At 39.9% G+C, this 24,043-nt stretch overlaps 1 protein-coding gene across 3 annotated transcripts; it reads left to right on the top strand.

Moving 5' to 3' along the window:
* Nucleotides 1-505: 505 nt before the first annotated feature.
* On the top strand, nt 506-21,955 carry LATS1 (large tumor suppressor kinase 1). 3 transcript variants are annotated; one of them, XM_018565650.1, is made up of 7 exons: nt 506-1,015; nt 2,567-2,693; nt 4,545-6,013; nt 11,884-12,466; nt 14,276-14,458; nt 19,241-19,347; nt 20,721-21,955. In XM_018565650.1, the coding sequence occupies exons 1-7, from the start codon at nt 671-673 to the stop codon at nt 21,234-21,236; spliced, it is 3,330 nt and encodes a 1,109-aa protein (XP_018421152.1). In that variant the 5' UTR covers nt 506-670; the 3' UTR covers nt 21,237-21,955. The 3 variants fall into 3 exon arrangements, with proteins under 3 accessions (XP_018421152.1, XP_018421151.1, XP_018421153.1); XM_018565649.1 differs by having other exon boundaries at nt 2,567-2,708; XM_018565651.1 differs by lacking the exons at nt 14,276-14,458; nt 19,241-19,347; nt 20,721-21,955 and adding an exon at nt 10,526-10,579 and having other exon boundaries at nt 2,567-2,708; nt 11,884-11,901.
* Nucleotides 21,956-24,043: the final 2,088 nt, after the last annotated feature.

Raw genomic sequence — 24,043 nt, 5'->3', positions numbered from 1 at the left:
TCCTACATGCTTCGATTTTCGTTTGAAAATCAAATGCGAACGGAAATCGATGGGACACCAACAATTTTGTTTACTGTACTCCTACTTTATTTTTGTCGATCAGTGAGGTTGGAAAATCTTACTTGGGCAAAACGAAAATTGATGAATCGGTGGCGTTATTGTTCGACAAACATCTGAGCAAGAACACGGCACATGTGCAAAACGAAATTATTTCAGTCACTCGTCAACAATTGGTTGGTTTAGGTTAGTATGGCTAACGAAGGATTTCTGAAATCGACATCTGACTATGCTTGATGAGGTATTCGAGCTATAATCGCATGAGGGCTAGAAACAAACATTGCAGACTGAAAATCTACTAGTGTATGGCCACCTTTTTATTTTGACATTTATATATCTTTGTATCTCTGTAGATTTATTCTTGTGCTTCAGGTTTATTAATCATAGGTGGTTCGTTTCTTGTAATTATGATTGTATTTTTCTTATTTTGCTGACCCTAAGGTTGATGTATTTAACACCACAGGTCAAGATTTTGTGTATATGGTGGACATAACTACAGACAACGGTACTCGGAAGACAACATCTCAGCAACTAGCTCTAAATCTACACTACAAAGTCTAGCTGTAATTTTAGCTTTATCTTTGAAAGACGTCACCAACATACATGTGTTTTCATGAAGAGGGTGGAGAAGCCAGAGGGATACAGGCAAATGAGGCCCAAAACATTCCCTGCAAGCACATATACTGGCAATAGCAGGCAGATGCTGCTGGAAATCCGCGAGAGCCTCCGTCATCTTCCGAAACCATCAAATGCTGCTAAGGTTGAACAACCGCCTGCTAAAACTGAGGATCCCAGGCAAGGGAGGAATCCTCCTAAGTTTGTCCCATATCACAAAGCCCTAGCTGAGATTCGTAACTCCCTGCAGCCTTTTGCAAATTCCTCTACTTCAACTCAGAGAGGAGGAAATGAAGTCAACAGAAAAATGCTTCATGATCTGCTGACTGCTGGATTTGATGAGGTAGAGTTGGTATTTATTGATATGTAAGATGTAGTTAATCTTCAATGCCAAAAGCCTCATCCAAAGGTGTTTAATAAATGTTCTTTTTGCCTATAGTAGCCAGTTAATTTTCTTCCTTTCTCTCACATTGTGCTGGAAACATTCGGAGCAGACTGGCTGCTATGGGTATCAAGATGTGTATTTCCTTCAAACATTTGTATGCTTTAGGCATTTATTTTGAACACCTAAAGCAAACCTTCCATGGAAGGTTGGATTCTCCCATCTGACTCACCTTTTCTCTGCTCATGCTGTGTACCTTTTGTGGAGAAACATTTTACAGGTACAGCAATGGGAGAAGATAGGTAGGGCTATTTCACACAGATAACCTTCACAGTGAGGCTCCGGAGGTCCATGCAGCTTTACTCCTTTTTGAATCGCTCTTTTCCTAGAACGAAATAGTTTTGAACATATTTTTTAAGTGCTTCAGGTTTCAAGCAGAACTAAAGTCTGTTTCTGACTTTGGGTTAGCTTAGTCATTGGCTTCACGATCAATTATTTAGGCACTATTGCTGGCTCCAGTTTCCCTCACAATTGTAAGGAAAGCAGCTGACCAGTAGAAGGTATTCAGACTTTGAGGTCATGGTTAATAACAGAAAACTAGGCTCCACTTGGGATCTGCTGACGTTTATTTTTCCATTTATCTTTCACAGTAAGATTTGGCATTAATCTAAGCAAAGGGTTAAGAGTTTGAAGGAACTCTGTATTGATAGAAATATAGAGGCTACCATTGATGACCACCTTCTGAAGGATCTAGTTGTTTGGCTGTCTCTGCCATCTGCTTTGTGAGTGAATGACCTGGACAAATATTCAGATCATGAAATAGAGCTCTTATTCTGTATACTTGCTCCAGAACTTTCCTGTCTAATAAGATAAAGTAGGTCATCTCTCTGATCAAGTGTTCTGTAAGTTACCCGACGGTCCAACTTCATCTTGCAGGTTGAACAACAATATTTAAAATTTATATAATTTCAGCTTGTAGTTCTGATGTGCTTGAGATTTGTATATCTGTAACTGTTTCTAAAAAGGTCCACTGTGTTTGAGTTACTGTAGATGTGAAATACTTCAAGCCATAATGGAGCAATTAGGTGACGATTCTTTATCGCAAGCAGTTGTTCTTCTTCAGGTATATCGAACCTAAACATTGGAGTCCCTCTTGTATGTTTCATGTGCCAGGCAATAATATTCTCTACTGTTGCCATAAGAATGTTGCATTTTATCATCTCTGGCAGTATAGATCTGATGGTGTCAGTATAATTTTGAGCACCTTGCATTACTGGGGTTTGGTAGGATTATTTAATGTTATGTAATGTGCAATACATCATTGAGTTGCTAAAAGATAATTTTTTCCCTTTATTACTTTGACCCTGTATTCACTTATACCTATTTGGGTTCAGCAACAAATATATTTTTTTGTCATTGAGCTGATTGGTTATTTGTAAACGAACAAAGGTTAGAGTGCGAATTATTCCTTTGTTAATCAGCTCCTGTATTTCTTTTTGTTTTATAATGTAGGATATGGTGGTACGAGCCTTACAGCAAACAAACAGTCGTAGCATTGAAGCAGCCATTGAGTTTATGAGCTATCTGGAGCCCTATCGAGACGCTCAAGTTGCTGCTGCAGCAAGACCCATGAATGCTGGTATGAAACCTCCAGGTAGATAGTGAACCATAACACATTTCTTGTGTCTCTTTATGCTCTGGACAAGGTATGAGCAATAAAATAGTGTTTTGCATCAGCTAAATTATTGCTTTTTCATACTTTAGTATTGTATGTAATTACACATGCTTTTGTTGTGGTAAAAATGTAAACCTTATTGTAGTCCAGTGGTTAAAGGGTAAGTGTACATTTAAGTTCAAGCACGGACAACTCCCCAATCATGTCCTAGGTAGTCAACACTAGGTGCCTTTATCCTGTGAAATTGCATTTTTTACCTGCGGGATAGCATAATGTGCTTCTTTTCTAGCACATATTTCCAGCATTTACAAGACCACAGCATGCGCTTAGATGGAGTTTGGCTATAGGGAATTAAATCAATCTGCTCGGCATGTTCAATGAAGCAAAGGACTTGGCACTCTAGGCATTGTTCTGCCGTTTAGGTTGTGGTGTTATTACTCTTACGCTGCCTTTACTATCTAGAGAGTCACTGGCTTGGAACAAGCTTGCAGGACAACCAGGGAAGTCTGAATGTTCTTTGTCTTCATTTTCCTTTATTCTTGTAATTAAAGTGTAAGCGTGGTTTTATTATCGCTGTGTGAATAGTGAGGAAACTAATGCCAGTGGTTATGCCACCACTGACATTAATTATGCTTCATTACCTACTTTCTCCCTCTTCTCTCAGTTATAAATTCTGATTGATCAGTGTGTGGGTTACAAAGTGCTATCATCATTTCAAACTCAGCTTGCTGTAATGATTTCAATTACAGTATTTATTTTTTTCCACAGTATCTTAGATACTAATTACCTAGTATTTGCCTGACTTGCAAACGCTAAAGAATTGCTTGCTAAAATGTTGATTGCAAAAAGGCCTTTTAAATATGTAAAGATACATTTTTCAAACTTTCACACAGAAAACTTTCATCCTTAAATCGCAGCAAAGGATTCACTTTGTGTGCCCCAAATTCCTTTGCAATCCCTGATATTACCTCGGAAAGGTAGCAGTGACATCATCACTGTCCACATAGCCTGTGCGTAGAGCAGAGCTGTGGGAGGGACCCAGAACGTACTCCTACTAAAGGCAGCCTGCAGAGAACTGCAGCAGGTGGATATAAGACCAGTCACTCTGCACAAGGAGAGTGAGCAGCATAGGTCACTCTTTTTTTTTTATAGGCATCTCCTATAATAAAGGTAAAGTGTACGAGTTTCATGCTGGAATACTGCGTAGATCTAGCAGAAATACACAAAGGAATACAACATTCAAGAATATACTGTACATGCCTCTTGTATTTAGACATTATTTGTTTAGCCCAAGTGTCACTTGTAAAATGTAAAAGAAAAAATCCTTTTCATTAAAAAAAATTCTTACATGCCATTTATAAACCAACTGGCTTCTATAATGTGCATTCATGGGTTTTTACTTTACAAAAGTTTGCAAAACGTTCCCATATACAGGGCAAATCAACGTGTTCGCTTTAATGCCCTTGATGTGCACGGTACAGATAGTCTTCAAAGATTTCTTATTCCCCCTTGCTGCGGCCAGAGTTTTGCACATGCATGCATACATTGGCATAGTTTTAGAAGATGGCAGCAGTATAATGGTTAAGAGGCAATGTGAGCAGTAAGGGGAGGGGAATGTTTAGGAGCCGAGGTCCTGCTCCCAGTGCTGCACTTATTGCTTTTGTGTATTTGATTATAGATTGGGAAGGTGTCAACCTTACCTATATAAAAACCCCTTTCTGCTGGAAAATCAGTTGGGTGGCATAACAATGTGCTTAGGTTTTGTGTGCGTTTTTTTTTTTTTAACCATTTCTTTTTTTAATTTTGTTTATGCAGGCAACATCCAGCCTTCTGTGAATCGCCGGCAGAGCTGGAAGGGTTCAAAGGAGTCTCTAGTTCCACAGAGCCACGTTTCACCTTTGTCTGATAGCATTATCTATGGCGGTTCAGAAATGCCTGGATCCCAATCAGAGATGGGAAGGCCGTTATCTGGATCAGGCCTTCCAGCCTTTGCTCAGCAAATTCCAGTCAATGGCCAGAGAGTAAATCCACCACCTCCACCACAAGTAAGGAGTGTTACACCACCACCACAACCTCCTCCAAGAGGAACTACTTCATCGCCACAGTCTTGGGAGCCCAATTCACAAACAAAGCGTTACTCTGGTAATATGGAGTTCCTTGTTTCCCGCATTTCCCCAATCCCACCTGGAAACTGGCATGAGGCATATCAATCTTCTAATATTAACTCAGCACAGATGATGAACCCTCAGCCACAACGACCTATGAATGCTGTTCCTGTTGGAAGGCAACCCATTATCATGCAAACATCTGGGAACAGCAAGTTTTATTCGGGGAGGGCTGGCATTCACAATGGTAATGGACAAAATGAATATATAACTCAAGTGAACAACAGTGTTGGAAGGTCACAACCTCCACCTTATCCTATGTCAAATGGTCCAAATAATGCTGCGTTGCAGATGCAAGGCAATAATGGACCAATGTCACCTTCTGCTTATAATAATGGTAATTTGCCACAGTCTGTACTAGTACCAAATAGAAATAGCCACAACATGGATCTGTATAACATGAGTATTCCAAGTCATCCAACTTCATGGTCTCAGCCCTCTTCGACCCAGTCACCTGGAAACCATGAGATGCCATCGTGGCAGAATAATATCCCTGTTAGGTCCAACTCTTTCAATAACCCAATGGCAGTTCGCCAAGTGCATCCTACTAATTCACAAGCTTCTGCTACAACTGTGACTGCAATAACTCCTGCCCCCATACAGCAACCTGTAAAAAGCATGAGGGTTTTAAAGCCAGAACTTCAGACTGCACTGGCTCCAGCACATCCATCATGGGTAAACCAGAATGTACCAGGGCTTTACTCAGAAGGGGTGCCTCACAACAGTGCTTTGATGCCTGCACAACCAGAAGCACCAAATTACCAAGGGCCACCACCACCCTACCCAAAGCGCTTGCTTCAGCAAAACTCTCCCAGTTATGAAACTGGTCAAAAATCTAACAAGGATGATCTGTCTCCTGCAACTTCCAGTTCTCAGGAAGAAGGAGAAAGGGCATCTGAATCCACTGTGGAAACCACTGAGAAAGAGAAGAAACAAATAACTACATCCCCTGTGCCAGTTAGGAAGAACAAGAGAGATGAAGAGAGACGGGAGTCGCGCATCCAGAGCTACTCACCCCAGGCTTTTAAGTTTTTCATGGAGCAGCATGTTGAAAATATTCTAAAATCTCACCATCAAAGGTTGCACCGCAAGAAGCAGCTGGAAAGCGAGATGATGCGAGTAAGAATGCTATTTTCGTTTGTCTGAAAGAGGTTTTCTCTTTCAGTATAATTGTCGGAAGCTAAAATTTATTATCAGAACATAGTTAACAGCAGAAACTCCTTATATGCATGAAATCATAAAATGATTTCATCTGGCTATTTATAGACTGATCTTTTTTTAAGTGCATAGGTTTGCAGTGTCATGTTTATCACAGGATGACAAATTATTCCAGTTCAAGAAGTTGGTCATGAGGGGTCTATCAGGATCTTTTAACCACTTGCTGACCGGGGTGTTTATACCCCCTTCCTGACCAGGCCATTTTTCAGTATTCAGCGCTGCGGTACTTTGACTGACATTTATTCCGTCATGCAACGCTGTACTGAAATACATTTTATACAATTTTTTGGGGACAGATAGAGCTTTCTTTTGGTGGTATTTAATCACCACTACAGGTTTTTTTTTGTTTTTTTTTTGGTTTTTTTACTGTATAATAAAAAAGTACCGAAAATTTAGGAAAAAAAACATGTCAAGCTTTAAAATTGCGCGCACCCGTTAAATCGCAAAAAACTACCATACTCAAAATTGACCATAGCCGATACTTTAAAAGCTTTTACCGCTCATCAGTTTAGTGTTATCAGTGATTGATGAACCTAGAATTATTGCTCTAATTCCGAGGTTCGCGGCGATATGTAACATGTGCGGCGCAAGGGATGTAATCAGCGTTTTCGCACGTAGGCGGGCTTGACACATTTTTGCGTGTGCGGGGCGGGGGACTTTAATATTTTATTTATTATTGCTTTGATATGTGATTTTTTTATTTTTTTTTGTGACACATTTTTTAAACCTTTTTTTTTTCACTGAACTTTATTGCTATCATATAGGGAGCAAGCAAGCTCCCTATGTGATACACAATTTGCAGTGACAGGTCCTCTTTATGGAGACATCAGGGGGGCCGCACACCCGACCGGATATTACAAGCGATCGGGCGTCTTTACAGACGCCTGAACGCTTGTATGTAAACAGCCATCGCTGGCTGTTTACATTCAAAGCCGGTTTCCCGCTCGTGCCCGCCGCCTAGCGGCCGGCACGAGCGGAACGGGATAGGACGTCTAAAGATGCCCACCCGCCCTCAAGAAGCCGCTGTCAGGCCGTTTAATTACAACGGCCCGGCAGCAGGTAGTTAAAGAAAAAGTCAGTTGTTCATGCACTGCTAATACTAAACAGGGCTAATAAATAAATGGGCCCTGCTGTCAGGGCTGGATTTACCATTAGACATGTGCCTACAGGCGCCTTTTATAGAGGGGCGCTGTGCAGGAATCTACTCTGCCTAATTCCCAGTGCTGTGTGAAGATACAACAGCGGTAATAGCAAGGAGGGTACATTCTGCACAAAATGCACCCTCCTGCTCCTAGACCAGCATTGCCTACAGGAGCCACCGGCCTCAACAAAAGGCAGTGGAAGGACCCTGATGCTGCGTAAGGTTTCCCTGTAAAACCCCTGTCTGATGTGGACAGGCGTTTAGGGCAGCCTTATGCAACGCCAGAGTCCTTCTATGCATATGTGAAAGCAGAGGGTACCACAAGTAAGGGCACCGACTCAGGCTAAAAAGATTTCCATTTCCATTAGGCAGGGCCGGATTCCCAAAATGGGTCTGTGACATCATGTCCACAGTGGCAGCCTGGCCAGTCACAAACAAAGCAGACACCTGATTGTACTGCTGATTTTGAAGGTAACTACTCTTTATCAGACCAAATGGAGCACTGGAAGAAAAACATTGTGGCAAAAGTGTCAACGTAGTTTACAATCTATTTAGGTATTCCTGCAGTAGGAAATTTTACTAAAACAAAATGAAATGCTAGTTCCCCTAAAGATCAGGCATAATTATGTTCTGCTTATTCAGCACACCAGTTACAATAAATCACTTGATTCCTCCATCTAAGCTGAATGGAGGAATCTCCCCTGCTGCCAATTATATTCAAACGGCCCCGGCTGTCTGAATACGGAAACCCTCACTGCATCTGATTTGCATGTAGTCGATGTCCGCCTGACAATTTTCCAGCCAGCTCAGTCAATTTTTTAGTAAACTTTTGTCGAGGGAGGTGGTGCTGACAGGACCACCCACATCTGAGGCATGTATGGAGCTACCTTTAGACAAAGTGTACTCGTCTACCCTACTTCCACTTTTTAACGACATCTTGTGGCTGTGGCTGCAGTCTTCCACATTGCTGTCTGTGCCTGCTCATTCGTTCCATATAGACATCTATGAAGATGGTCTGGAGGCAGACTCAATACTCTGGTATGGAAAAGTCCACTTTTAGTGGATGTAAACAGCACCAGTCTTGCACATAAAAGCAGCTCCTTCTTTTAAAGTTGGTTGAACACTGCTTACTACACACCAACTTTGTATTTAATGTGGAATTCAAGAGGCAGAAGGCACTGAAGCTTGGGTGCATAAAGATCTACTGGTGAATATAAGGAAGCTAGGGGCCAGTTACAATTTTGTAAATGTATTGGTTCCTTGACTCCAAGAATTGTACTGCCCTGTTTTTTAATGTTAGTGTCTAACACAAAAATACTACTTGTTCTATCAGTAAAGTAACAGGTGATCATCAAAATAACATCCGCCTGGAGACGGCAACCCGCAAATGCAGCAGTGCCGTCCGTCCGTTTTTTTACTACGGGCGGACGGCAAGAGGTTAAGGTCCCGTTCACATCAAAACTGGAAGGAAACCGCAAGTTGATGGAGGGTCCGTTGAATTTCGTTGTTCTGCGTTTTTTTTTGTTTTGTTTTTTTGCCAATCTTTATTTTAATTAACATGTCCTGAGCGGACAAACAGCTATGTATTTGTTTTTACTTCCTTTCCATTGCAGTGCGATTACATTTGCTTTTGTTATGTTACGTGGAATAAAGTAGAGCATGCTCTACTTTTTTTTTCATTGCACTGCAACGGAATGCAATTATGTGATCCAGTCCCATTCACACTCATTCATTTTGCAGTGCCCTTGCTTTGGCATCTGTTGGAAAGTGGATCACAATACAATGGATCTGGTGTGAATGTGGCCTTAGGGAAAAGCACTTTCACTTTATTTTGTTTTGTTTATTGCCGAATTCACCATATGGTGCCTGTTGAAGGTACCCACCTTAAATTGGTCCTGTGCTAATTCTATGGAAATAGAACTTTACATGTGAAAATAAAGCGGAAGCCCTCCAATGTTTTTCATCATAATATGCTCATTTGCACAGCATGTTAGAGCAATAAATGCAGTGAAAATTACTTGCACATCTTAGTAAACTGACCTTTTTTGGCAGTTTAGTATAGGCTAAAGGCTGAGGCTTTCTTTACTTTACCTCAGTTCACACTTAGGCTGGGTAAAAAACGCTCAAACAGTGAAATCCCATTAATTGTTATGGACATGGTTCCCACCTGGGCGTTTTTCAGCGCTGATCGAAGCGCTGCAAAATGCCCAACGCTGCGAAATACTACTTGAGCTTCTTCCAGGCGTATTTCAGCGCGTCTCCATTTCACTGCATTATCGTGATTTCGTAAAAGCGCGTTTCGTGGATGCAAAATCGTGTAAAAAACCGTGCGGCCCGAAAACGCGCACATTACAAACGCCCAGGTGTGAAACCAGCCTTAAGGAAATCAGACCTGTAGACATTCTATTTAATGTACTAAATTCTAACAGTGAATGTGGTTTTTGTTCGAGAAACTCCATTCATTCCAAAATGGAATGATAAAGAAGAGCTCCTAGGAAGAATTGTATTAACCCTTGCCATGGAGCTACCCCCACACTGCAAGGATTAAATGCTCATTTTTGCCTAGGGTCAAAAATAATAGTTCTACTCACTCGATCTTCAGATCTGGCCAGCTGTCACATTGCTCCAGCCTGTCTCCTCTCACGGCATCCTCTTCTCTTATACACAGTGTATAGAACGTGATGAGTCGAGGACCGCTACAGGGGAGGGGGAGTGGTGCTCCAGGGAGCAGTCTAAGAGCAAGACGGCTCTGAGGATCGGACGAGTTTAACTTTATTTTTGACCCTAGACAAAAATGAGCACTTAACCCTTGCAGTGCGGGTGTAGCCCCACTGCAAGAGTTAATACAATTTTTACCTAGTGTTTTGCTTTAAAACTAGACGAAATTTTGAATGACATTCACCAAGTCTCTAATGGAATCGAATATTTACTCGGTATCGCGGCCGATACCGATGCTTGTATCGGTATCGGTGCATCCCTAATTCTGACAAAATCTATCAGTGTATTTAGTGTGTGTGTTTTAGCAAATTACATTTCAGTGGTCAGATTAATTCCTTGTGATCAACCACCATCTAATATATTGGCCTTTAAGAGGCATTATTTTGTTATAGATTGATTCATGCATTTGTAACAAATCCTTGGGTATATATTTAGAAAGACTCTTAGCCTTTACGTTATATTTTATTTGCTGATTTCACTACATTTCCTCCTCAATCTGTTTCTTCTCTTAGCTTTTCTACCTTTCTCCCTTTTTTTCCCCTACTCACTAACAGATTTAAACAGTTAAGGTTGGAGCTTGGCTGAGTTCTTCAAGCCTCCATTACTGGGTAGGCAAGTAAATGTCAGCGCCATGGTGCTGTGTTAACAATAGCATGATCTTTTTAGGCCACTGCATGCGATAAAAGTAAGCATGAGGTTGTCACAAAATTCTGCACAATGGACTAACAGACTGAAGGCTTAATATATATTTAAAGAAGAACTAAGGGGAAAAAAACTTCTTAACCCTTGCAGTGCGCCTAGGTGCAAAAATAAAAATAAATTATATTCACCCGATCCTTGGAGCCACCTGGCTGTTAGACCAGTCCTTCCAGGATCTCTTCCACCCCGCTACAGCGGTTTAAGGTGAGTCATGTCAAATACATGTGTATTAGAGGTGAGGATGCTGGAGCGGGGGAGGAGACGGGCTGAAGGGAGGTGTGAGGTTTGGGTGACTATAATTTTGTTGTTTTTGCACCCAGACATAAAATGAGCACTTAACCCTTGCGGTGTGGGGGTAACCCCATTGCAAGAGTAAGAATATTTCTTCCCGGAGTTCTTCTTTAGGCTTGTGAGTACCCTTTTTTTTTTTTTTCTGTGCAAAATCATAGAAGTACTTATTTTTCCATCTTGCATCTGTAAAATGTATAAAATGTTTTTTTGGTTGTTTTTCACTTTTTCCCATTTCAATTTGTTCAGACTCTTTGTATGATATAACTAAGCTATGCTTGACGTTTTTCTCAATGCTGGGTAACATGTGGACTGTGGTGAAGCCTAGTATGTTTGTTACAGAAACCTTTAATATTTTATTCTGGAAAATAAATGATACTGGAAGGTTTTTGAACTTCTCATAAATTTTATGTAGCACAGCAAATATCAATATTTGCATACTCAATACAAAAAAGTCTTAATTATATTTGTAGTGGTTCACTTGCAAATGCCAACTATTCTCCCTTAGGGCCAATGTTGACTGGCTTTAATCTGCAAACACAGCTTTCTTCCGATATCTGTTTAAGATTCTTCTGATATCGTTCAGAATTCGTTGCAGGTACAGTTGACCTGCATTTTTGAAGACTTTTATGGGGAGAGAAGCAGTTGTGATACGAACAGAAGCCATTTGATACTGGCCCTTGTGGAGATACCTGAATTTAGAAATGTTGACATTGAAGACTAGTTTGAATTGAATACTTTGATAATGCCATCTGTGGCAAGCATGCTCTGCATCATCACTGCTACCAAACGCCCAGTGCTAAAATGCTATGGAAATAACTCTTTAATGGCACTGGTCATATTCATTTGCAAATATGTCCAGACCCAAATTAACCTCTGAGGCTCTAACTGGAATATATTATCTTACATCAATGTTTTCCATTAGGTGCGACTGTCCGCAGATGCTCAGGACCAAATGAGGAAGATGTTGTGTCAGAAGGAATCTAACTATATACGACTTAAGAGAGCCAAAATGGATAAATCCATGTTTGTAAAAATTAAGACTCTTGGTATTGGTGCCTTTGGAGAAGTGTGCCTAGCCAAAAAAATTGATACCAATGCTTTGTATGCAATGAAAACCTTGCGGAAGAAAGATGTCCTATTGCGCAACCAAGTAGCCCATGTCAAAGCTGAAAGAGACATCTTGGCAGAGGCAGATAATGAATGGGTAGTACGACTGTACTATTCGTTCCAGGACAAAGATAACTTGTACTTTGTCATGGATTACATTCCAGGTGGCGATATGATGAGCCTTCTGATTCGTAAGGAACTCTTTCCTGAGGATTTGGCCCAGTTCTACATAGCAGAGCTCACATGCGCAGTTGAGAGTGTTCATAAGATGGGCTTTATTCATCGTGACATCAAACCTGACAATATCCTTATTGACCGAGATGGCCACATTAAACTCACTGATTTTGGGTTATGTACTGGTTTTCGGTGGACCCATGATTCAAAATACTATCAAAGTGGTAAGCAGTGTTACACATTTCATTAAACCATAAACTAACCACTCCTATAGTGTTACATGAAAGGAAAGATAGAGTACTTATTAAAATAAGAGATAGCCCATTGTCCCATTGCACTCCTGACCACGTAAATCCCTTCAAGAATTGGGTGCTGCGGTAGTCAACGGGTGGCAGCCGTAACAATCGTGAGCTAAAGCAGAGACACCGGCACTCCAAATTTGCAAAATACGTCTATTGACGTGCATCGTGGTAAAAAACAACGAACGTTTCGGGGTCACAAAGCATCTCCTTCATCAGGTAAAACATGTTGAAGTGATCCTTTGTGACCCCGAAACGTTCGTTGTTTTTTACCACGATGCACGTCAATAAATAGATTAAAGTCCTATGGCTATGGCAGCCCTTACCAGTAGTAGCTTCTAGTTCTATGACCGTGTTGTATCTGATAGCTTCCCCTCACAGATGCAATGATCCGGAACCAATCAGCATTGTTTTGAACATGTAATCACTATGGTAGCCAATCATAGTAATCATATGGCTTTGTTTACAAACAAACAGATAATGGCTGGCTCGTATGTCATTTTGCCGGACATGGACGGAGGCTCATTGACAGAAGCGGCCAACAGGCTACTGCTGTTAAAGTGAAATGCAAAGTGTAAAATAAGATTTTTAAATTTTTTATAAGCTGTAAAGTGTTAATTGCATTTTTCACATTTTGTTGATTTTTTTTTCTGCCTATAGTTATTAAAACAGTGCACCAAATAAAAAGCCATATACAGGTGAAACTCGAATAATTAGAATATCGTGCAAAGTTCATTTATTTCACTAATGCAACTTAAAAGGTGAAACTAATATATGAGATAGACTCATTACATGCAAAGCAAGATAATTCAAGCCGTGATTTGTCATAATTGTGATGATTATGGCTTACAGCTCATGAAAACCCCAAGAACCCCAAATCCACAACCTCAAAAAAGTAGATTATTACATGCAATCAATAAAACAAGGATTGTACATAGAACAATATGGGACCTCTGAAAAGTACAAGCATGCATATGTACTCAGTACTTGGTTTGGGCCCCTTTTGCAGCACTTACTGCCATTACTTTTGCATGATATTCTAATTATTCGAGTTTCAACTGTATGTCCTTTTGTATTTAAAATATTTAGGTTGATAGATTAGTCATAGAGTTAAAGTCAAGTTAAAAGGAAGCGCTTGTCCAGGTCCTTACATAGTCACAGCTAGGGGAAAATTCAAGGAATGTGGGATAGGTTGGCTAAATACCAAGGGAACACAATCACGTGTAGGCAAGAATGAGGAACCATGGGGTGATAAGTCATTCAAGATGAGGTGTATAATCACTACATTGTCACAATTATCTAGCCAGGGTTGTCATGTGTTTTTTTTTGTGTTTTTCCATACCCTAATTTATTTTTTGCATTGGATCAATTGTGTTATATGCATTTTACAATTTATGGCAGTAAGCCGAATCAAATTATAGTTGGAAAACTTTGAGGGGCATTTACCAATACTAGAGCATAGCAACCAGTCCACTTCTAGTTTTCATTTTCTAAGCGTAACTGAACAAGCTAAGGATAGAAGCTGATCAGTTTCTGTGCACAGCTGCTCCAGTTTTAGATAATTACCTTCATTGTGTCTTGAGATGTATTGCCCAACAGTAAACAGAAGGGTTTAGCATCTATTTTTTTTCAACTTTTTATAACAATAGCTTTTTTTCACCATTCTGTTTTTTTTTTTTTAAATAGAACTGGCATCTTTGCAGAAAAACTGAATGTACTTTATGTTTTCCTCAGGTGACCACCTGCGACAAGACAGCATGGATTTTAGTAATGAATGGGGAGATCTAGCAAATTGCCGTTGTGGTGACAGGCCTAAACCTCTTGAGTGGCGTGCAGCAAGACAGCATCAGCGCTGCTTAGCCCATTCTCTTGTCGGGACCCCGAATTACATTGCACCAGAGGTTTTATTGCGTACAGGTATAGAATATTTCAGATCACTGTCTTGTTTTTCACTAAAGTGGAAACCTAACTTGCATTTCTGTGTATGTGTGTGTGTATATATATATATATATATATATATATAATGTGTGCGTGTATGTATATATATATATATATATCTTTCTGGCTTTTTAATATTAAAATAATATTTCTTTATAGTTCATTAAGGGACATAGGATCAGAAGTAAATAAGAGATAGTTGGGGGAGGAATTGGACACTGGCAAATAAAAGCAGTTGCCAGCCAGGTATAACCCCCTTCGACTCCCATCATGCTTCACATTTTTGGTAGTGTCCTTGGAAGATGGACATCTTTAGTTGTAGACACCTTGATGGTGCAAGGAGCTTTGGGCACTGGAAGAAGCTTGTCTTCCCATCAACATTCTGGACCTCTAAGCAATCTGGTTATCCCTTCAAGGCTTGACCTCTTGGCTGTAGGGCCGTCAGATCAGAATTCAGTCAGACAGCACCACAGAAGTAGCATTTATCAGGGAGAAACCAGGAGTCTTGCTGCAGAGGGAGAAATGGAAAAGATTCTGTCTTGGGAAGAACTCCACGTTCCAGACTTGTCTGCCTTTCACATTCTGGCCATGGACAATTGGAAAGCATACTTCCTAAGTGACAGGATCTGGATGCTAGGGGATGGTCTCTATATCTAGTGGTGTTTCAAGATCTTTTTGGCAGGTGGGAGGCATCAAATGTGGATCTCCAATTCAACAACTGACTGCAAGTTTGTATCCAGAAGCAGAGATCCTCTAGCACCGTATTTCCTGGTAGCTCTCTATGGGATCAGTACAACCTTTTCTCCTCTGAAACTCCTTCCTCAACTACTCTGCAGGATCGACATGGAGGGCATTCATGTGATCCTTAAAGTGACACTAAGCTCAGTAATTATATCTTAAAAATGCATTCAACCATCCTAACCTTATTTGTGTATCACTTAGCTATTGATCCTCAAATCATCTCTGAATTCATGCTGACTCTGTCCTTCCTTCTAGACGCTGGCTACTTTTCTTCCGCATGGTCCCTGGGTGTGTTGTAAAGTAACCACCGCTCCAAGCTCATTACTTTGATGGACTACAATGTCACATTTAGTTTACTAATTTGTTTTGAGATTGTAGTACATCACAGGAGTGAACTTGGAGCGGTTTACAACACACCCAGAGCACGGGGAAGAAAAGTAGCCACCCTCCAGAAGGAAGGACAGTGTCCGCATTAATTCAGAGATGAATTCAGGATTTATAGCTGAGTGATACAGAAATAAGGTACAGTATTGTTAATGGGGTACTTGAGTGTCACTTTAGCGCACGTAACTGGCCCAGGCAGATGTGGTCATCCAACCTCATCATTTCTAAATCAGTAATTCCACGCCACGCATGGTCTACCATCACACATGGAAAGCATACTTTGCCTAGTGTGAGGCAAGAACATTTCATCCCAGAAAATACTTTGTGGGAAGGATCATGACCTTTTTTCAAAATGATGTGGAATAACATTTGGCCCTGAATACCATCAAGGAGAAAATCTCATCTCTTGCTTCAAAGACCGTTTGCCTCTCTCAAGGTTTCTATATTTATTTACCTTAACCAGGACATTGTTCCTCCATCCCCCTGTCCAACCCCAGTGCATCCCAAAGATTCTCTTCATTGCTTGGATGTGGTGAGAGCTGTTTGAGTATATCTTGCAGCGCTCTTCAGAAACTTTGAGTCTCTTTTTGTAGTTCCTGAGGGCTCCCATAAGGGACAACCTGCTTCTCAATCCACCATTTTCTTGGTGTCCCTGACAAATCATTTATACAAGTTTGTAGGCTTAAAGATGAGGTTTCCATTCCTGCCAGGTCACATTCTGCCCTGTCAAGGCACACTCTGTCTTTCAGCATAAGACCTCTGTTTCTCAGATTTGCAAAGCCACCAACTACTCTTCTCTTCGTACCTTCTCTAGGTTTTACCATGTGGATGTTCAGGCCTTGGGTGATGCAAGCTATGGCTGTAATGTGCTACAGTCAGCTCTTTAAGCTGCAGGCAGCCCCGATTTCTATACTTTTATGTGGGCTTGTTAGTTTCTTCAGCTGAACTTTTTCTGGGTGTCCCAGTTGTTTCTGATTTAATTCTGTTTTCATGTCCCTTAATGAACAAAAAAGAAAACAGAATTTTTGTGCTTATTATAAAGTCAATTTCTTGGAGTTTATTAAAGTGCACAGGTCCAGCCCCTCTGCGTTTTTGATCTACTCCTAATACTGCTTTTACAAAACTGAAGCATGATGGGAGTGGGAAGGGGTTATACCTGGCTGTCCAATGGCTTTTTTGTATGCCAAGATCCAAGTCCCCCTGTAGACAGTCGTATAACCCAATTGTCTGATTTACTTCTGATCCTGGGTCACTTAATGATCTCCAAGAAACTAATATGTTACGGTATAGTACGCTAAGTACAAAAAATATTTTTGTTGTTGTCCTTTTTGTATTGTTTTTGTTTTTTTGCCTGCTTTAACCTTTCAGAATGTCTTAATTTTTGACTGAACAGCAACTTCCTTTTGTGAAGTTGCAGCGCTTTAATTGATGCTGCTGGGTTTTTTTCAGCACCTTCTTTTTAAATTTGCCTACAGCAAGAGCAAAATGTTATACTCCAAAGAATTTTACCCCTCCACCATGTCAAACATTTCAACAGTAAACAAAGGTTTTTTTGTCTGTTCCTTGTGTTGCAATGTAAAATTGAAAACTTATCTTCAAAAGTGAAACTAGAATACTACAGCAGGTGGGTGCACCATGTAACTCTGCTATGGAGTCCCCAAAACATAAAAGAAGTTTTGTTTAAAATCTCCACATTTTTATTTTACTCCAATTAAAACTTCAGTGGTCATAACATTTGTAAAATCCATAGCATAGTAGTCCCCATTCCAAAAGTCACAGGGATGAGGGGCAAGGAGGCTGGTGATGGTCTTATTAAAATGCCAGAAGGCACGAAATATGACACCTGTCTCCTGCCTCCCTGTTCATCACCTCTTAATGTTTTCCAGAATTGGGACTTCTAGTGTATGGATTTCACAAACGTTATAAAAATGTTTACATGCGACTACTACGGTCTCCTCGTAGTAAGTAGCTTTTCATTGGCTACAAACAAAAATGGTCAAACATGAAGAATGCATGAAAGTATGCTGGCGACGTACACTGTACGTCGTCAGTCACGAAGGGGTTAAAAAAATTAAGATTCAGAATCACCTGAAAATGTTCCGGCTCAAGTGTCAATGAGGGGTAAGAGTTTTATATTTTTGTTAATTTGCTGGAGCTGCACTAAAGCCTGACTATCTCTGCCTAAAAGAGTGTAATTTTCCTGAATAATTGAAGATACAAAAAGTTTAGAAATTTAAACCAGTGGTATCCCCAAAATAGCGGTTTTAAGAGGATGGAGTCAATCCTACATTCAGTGTGCTACATTTTCCCCTGATTTATTAGAGTATGTAATACCCCTGTAGGCACACCTAGGATCACAACTGTGGAGTGACGTTTGGGGAACGGTTTTGTCAGTGGGCGGTCTCTTGCATACTCTCTCAGCAACTTAGAGATTTGTATGAGACCGGTAACATCATATAACCGTTAGTGTGGCTTAATGGGGTTGAAAACGCAAGATGAGAGTAGGTTTAGCATCCAATGCACTCTACCCCAAAGTAGTAATAATTTGTTATAGATTGATTAGGTGAGTATACAGTCCAAGCATGTCAGTGGTGTGGCAATGGTTACTGAATATAACCCTTAGCAGATTACTAATGTCTCCTCTCTATAGCAAGGCAACACTCTCCTCAATACAGCAAGGCAATACTTTCCCCAACACCACAAGACCAGTCCCTGGGAGCAGGCACTCAGGTGAATAGCCTTTTACACACAGCTACTGACAGTTCTTAACCAAGGCTTCAATAGGGTGGTTAAACCAACAGGTTTTGATATATGCAGTATGGAGGCAAGCTGTGCCTCTGATAACCCGGGTATTTGCGGTTCCTTGGCTGGAGGTTGATCGCAGGATGGTCTCGCTCCTTTACTCTATCACAGTGGAGGAGTAGTGGAGGTAGGGTGTACAGTCCCTCGATCGGTCTGCGACTGCAGGGAAGTGAATCTTCAACGTTCACTGTCACCAACAGTTGGACGCCGAAGATTCATCTGACCGCGGCTTAAGGAGGCTTGTGCGCGTGCGCTGGAGGGAGGAGCTAGGTTACGCCGGGCGCGGCCCCGCATCGCGGCCCCGGAACGATATGGGGTAAGTTTCTTACGGAGTATTGAAGCAATATCAGATGTATAATTGTGTAACAACAGTATTTTAACATTCTTTCTACTAAATATTTGTCCGTAAAAATTATTTTTGGGTGTTTTTTTTTTCTAGTTAAGTTTTTGGTCATAGCTTTCTGGCAATTTAGATGGCTGTCATGCTGTAACTAGCTTACAGCAGAGTGTTAACTAAACCCAATAACAAAAATCTCATCTAAGCTTTAAGATGTGAATATAATGTTCAATACTTTTAAATCTGCAGTTTTCATTAAAATACATATTCACCTGCCAGGTACAGGCACTGCCTATTATAGGGTGACAACCTTGTTTTTAAACTGGTTTCCAATGTTGTCACCCTGTCACACGGGCTTCCAATGCAAAAATGCCATGCAGCTAGCGCGTGTGTGTGTGTATCTATATCAGCAATTGCCATTGTGTTAGTAAGTGGCTTTCTTGAATGCAGCTTTAACCACAATCTGGAATTTAATGGTAATTTCATTCTGATTTTAGGATATACACAACTTTGTGACTGGTGGAGCGTGGGAGTTATACTTTATGAAATGCTTGTTGGAAAAGCTCCTTTCCATGCAAGCTCACCACTGGAAACACAAATGAAAGTAAGTTGAGAAGTTGCAGCCAGGGTAGTAAACAAAACAAAAAATGTACTCTTTCTTTTTTTCATTTGTAAAAAAAAAAAAATAACACCTTTAAATTATGTCGCACGTCTTCCATCGAACAAGCAGGCTGGAAAACCCACCGGGAATCGTACGATTCTCGGCGAGTGAGTGGCCTGCTTGTTCGACAACTGACGAACGGGCCGGTGTGCGCACGCGCACACTGGCCGTTTGCCGTGGTTGCAAGCCCGCCCTCATTGCATGGGGGCCGGCTTGCGATGATCGCAAGTACGATCTGCCTGTCCAAGATGGGCAGATCGTACGTTTTTTTAAGTACTTTACAACCATCGCAAGACTAAGGTCTTGCGATGGTTGTAAAGTGTATGGCCACCTTTAAGGATTCTCCCTTGGACTCCATGGCAGTTCAAGTATTTACCCTTGCACTGTTGTCAGTTGTGGGGTCTATGAGCCTATCTATGATGTGATGCTTTTCCTATGCAGTCAAGACCAAGGGTAGCCACTTGGGTCTATGATTCACCAATAAATCCATCTGCACTTCTTATATTGTTCAAATATTTCAACCATTTTCTTGATAGATGAGCAATGTTTTCTAATGTCTGTCTATCTATCTAGTGTAAGATACTGTAATTATCTCTACTGATACGCATTCTCATTTCATGTAACTTAAAAGATAGTATAATGTTATCTAGCAATCACATTGGCTTGTATAATAATAATAAAACCTAATATATATAATATTTTTTCAGCTGTTTTTATGTTTATGGAATATATTTTGTAGCAAAGTACTGTTTATACAAAAGATCGTTCATGGATCTTGCAAACACCTTTGTCTATAGGTCGCCATAACTGAGAGGACCTTTTCTTGCTAGTAGTGCAGCATTCTTCAACTGGACATAAACTTTTAAATATATACTGTAAATGTTACCTTTTTTTTTTTTTTTTTTTATTTGCGTGTTACATTTACTGTAGTACCCTATTAACGAACACCAAAAACTGGTAACAGGTGGGGTAAGCATCAGCTACTGCCTTAACATATTCAGAAATAGCAATACATACACCTCTACTGCTAACTTCTTTCTTAAAAATTCTAGTTGCCTGACTGTCTCTGACTTTAGTACATTGAGTTACTGACCTGGAACATACATGCAGATTATAAAGTTCAGAATGAATGTGAGACTCTTGATCTGCATAGTTGGTCTGTATTATTTTAAAAAAATGGGGTCGGCTTGACAGCCAAGCCAATAGCATGTTCAGAGAGATCAGCAATGGCAGCCTACATATTCTCACAGCACAATATAGTTCTTTTAAGCGCAGCTTTTATGTCTTCTGGCTTATGCATGATTTTTCTTTTATAGGTAATCAAGTGGCAGACAGCATTACACATCCCACCTCAAGCCAATCTCTCTCCTGAAGCTTCTGATCTAATTGTGAAACTTTGCCGAGGCCCTGAAGATCGTTTAGGGAAGAATGGGGTTGATGAGATTAAAGCTCATCCATTTTTCAAGACTATAGACTTTTCTAGTGACTTGCGTCAGCAGCCTGCTTTGTATATTCCCACCATAACACACTCTACGGACACTTCCAACTTTGACCCGGTAGATCCAGACAAGCTCTGGAATGACGAAGACAAAGATGGAAATAAAAATGATACCTTAAATGGCTGGTATAAAAATGGCAAACACCCTGAACACGCTTTCTATGAGTTCACTTTCAGGAGGTTTTTTGATGATAATGGACACCCATACAACTACCCCAAGCCATTTGAAAATGATTATGACGACACAAACGACAGTGGCTACAAGGAAACTGATACTGAAGAGAGTGATAATATTGGGAGGAGGCCACCAAACCGGGATTTAGTTTATGTCTAGAGTCAACACACGCATTTATAAAGTCTTTCAGATCCTGTGGTTTGTTTTGAAAGACCTGCGTAAGTAGCTGGTTTCTGCTACATTGGGAGCATCAGAAAACACAAATCTGTGTATTGAGTGCAGCCACAAGTGGCAAATTCAAACTTCAGTAAGAGATGTAATTAAGCATTAGTTGTCATTGCTCGTTACTGAAAAATAATGCTGGAGTTTGTAGCCACTGACTAAAAAAATAGAAGAGGACTTTTTTTTGTTTTTCTTCAGAGCACCTTGTTTTTACTTTTTTTTTGTGCTTTCAAATTACTTTTTTTTGTTTTATTGGGCACACAGTATAGTTTTCAATGGACTGGGAAGTCTAAATGAATTTTAAACTGCAAAGGTACAAGTTTGCAAGACAATGATGGACGTTTATGTAAAAAAAAAAAAAAGTTACATTAAAGCCTCATAACAGCTATATATCAATCCTATTTATGTAATTACAATATTTATAAAGCATCATAAAGAATATTTGAATTGATACGTGAGATGTGGATCCTAAGAGCATTGGAAGATGTGGCAGTAAGATGCATTTCATTATGGCTAAACACAACACTAATTTCTACCAACACAATCAATTAGATGTAGAGAAATTCAAAATCCACCCAAGACTGATATTTAGGCTGACTTGGCTCTTGGCACCACCTGACTTTTTAACAGGAGTAACCTCGATTTCGGCAACTAGTGCTGAAGAAATCCTGTAGCTAAAACCTATCAATGGCAGAAGGCATGGACTTCATGCAGGGGGAACTTGCTATTTAGACTTGTAATGCTATAAGTAGATGGCAGCTGTTTCAGTCTGTAGTCTCACTTTTGGGTGGATTTTAGCCTAGAACAGATATGTACAAAATACTTTGGACATAATAAAATTACTATTTTTGTATCATGACACTATGAGAATAAATCTTACTGCACAAAATGAACATCTGTCAGTACGGGCTACATAGTGTAGTATTCTGTACTATACTACATTTAATTTGTATTATATAACTATTGATAGTTTATTTTAAATTATGTCCAGTCCTTCTGAATCAGCTGAAGAAAAACAAATTCAATAAAACTTAACTGTCTTAGAAAGATGTGCTCTACATGTATAATATCTTTAGTACAGTTCAACAGAGAAATGTATCGTTACACCTGAATTACAGAATTTTTGAACGTCTTTATCCCATTACTTCTCAAGCTTGAGCAGTCCTCTTGTTCTGGTAGAGCACGGGTAGGCAAACTTTGGCACTCCAGCTGTTGCGGAACTGCAAATCCCATGAATCATTGCAAGATTCTCACAGCCCCAGGCATGACTCCCATGGACAGATGCATTATGGAATTTTTCGTTTCACCACACATGGAGGGCCAGAGTTTGCCCACCCTTGTGGTAGGAGAACAAAGACCATAGATGGCTTCCTTTCCGTAGCAGGCGATAAGCTAAAAGGAATGTAGGCATTGGGCCATAGGAATTTTTTTCCAAACTGTAGTAGTCTGTTTTAGGAGCAATAAGAGTTTATATTTTGGCTATTTTATCACAAGAAATATGGGTTCCAAAATGTTCACAATTTCTTTTGCTGGCCTGATGATTTTCTTCCTCTAATTTTTGCAATATTTCGACACAAGTAAAAAATCCATTCAAATCTATTTTGTTGGTAGATTTGTCAAATTTGTGAAAGACAGTCTGCTTCTTCCTTTCTAAGAAGACTTTTTTTTTATTTTTTTCGCCACACTAAACCTGTTGTATTCCATTGGACTGAAGCTGGAGAATTATGTTCTCTGAAGGTGGTGCAGCTTTTTTGGGGGATTTTTTGGAGGCATATTTATAAAGTAGTGAAAGCAACATTTAACTGCTGCATTCACTGTAGGTAAATTAAAAACGTATTTAAAATGCATAGACCTTCAGTGAATGATTGATGAATGTCACATTCACTGCTTTATAAAACATCTTGGGCTCTCGTGTCAAACATTTGTAAACTGGAGAAGCACCCAGAATCCTCATACAGCAAAATAATGTAATTTTTGTTTTTACTTTTCTATATAATCTTGTCAGGTGCTTCTCCAGGCTATAAATGTTCTACACGTGAGGAGAAGATGTATCTTGGTGTATCTTGCTGGCACATGCATTTCTCAGTGATTTATTTACCTACAGTGAATGTTTGGTGAATGTTATATTCACTACTTTGAAGAAAAAAAAAAATCTCGGCCTTTCAAAAATGTCAAACTTTTATAAACTGAAAGGGCATCCAGTAAGCTTGTATAGCAAAATAAAAAATCTATCTTTTTTTTCTTTTTTTATGTCTCATTTTTTTATCACATGAATGTCCTCATTGAAATGAAGACTTTATTCACATCTGTTTACCATCCCTTTTCTAAATGTCTGGTCTTACTAAAAACTACACCGTATGTTGTAGTTTTGGGTCATCAGTCCCCAGAGCATTGTAATGTTATGTCAAGGTATGATTCTGACCCACTGTTACCTTGTCACTCCTTAAACACCCCACAATTTGTTTAAACTTATGACAGTGCTGCTACATTACACTGCATGGCCTTTTACTTAGTGTCTAAATCTGTTTCTTTTATAGAGCATATTTTTGATCAGAACATGATTGTGAGGTTAAAAAGTGCCATTTTTGGCCGATATATCGGTGCATCCCTAATAAAAATATATTTATATATAAAAATATCTGCGCCCCTATCTACACTATCCAAATTCAAACAATCTCAGCAGCGGTGCATAAAGTGATATGTACACCACTTAGAAATAGTTCTTCTTTTAGACCTGACTACTG

Source organism: Nanorana parkeri, unplaced genomic scaffold (assembly GCF_000935625.1).
Source record: "Nanorana parkeri isolate BGI_ZX_2015 unplaced genomic scaffold, ASM93562v1 scaffold869, whole genome shotgun sequence".
Taxonomy (NCBI): domain Eukaryota; kingdom Metazoa; phylum Chordata; class Amphibia; order Anura; family Dicroglossidae; genus Nanorana; species Nanorana parkeri.
Note: the sequence above shows the minus strand (reverse complement) of the source record. Positions and strands in the feature narration are given on the sequence as shown.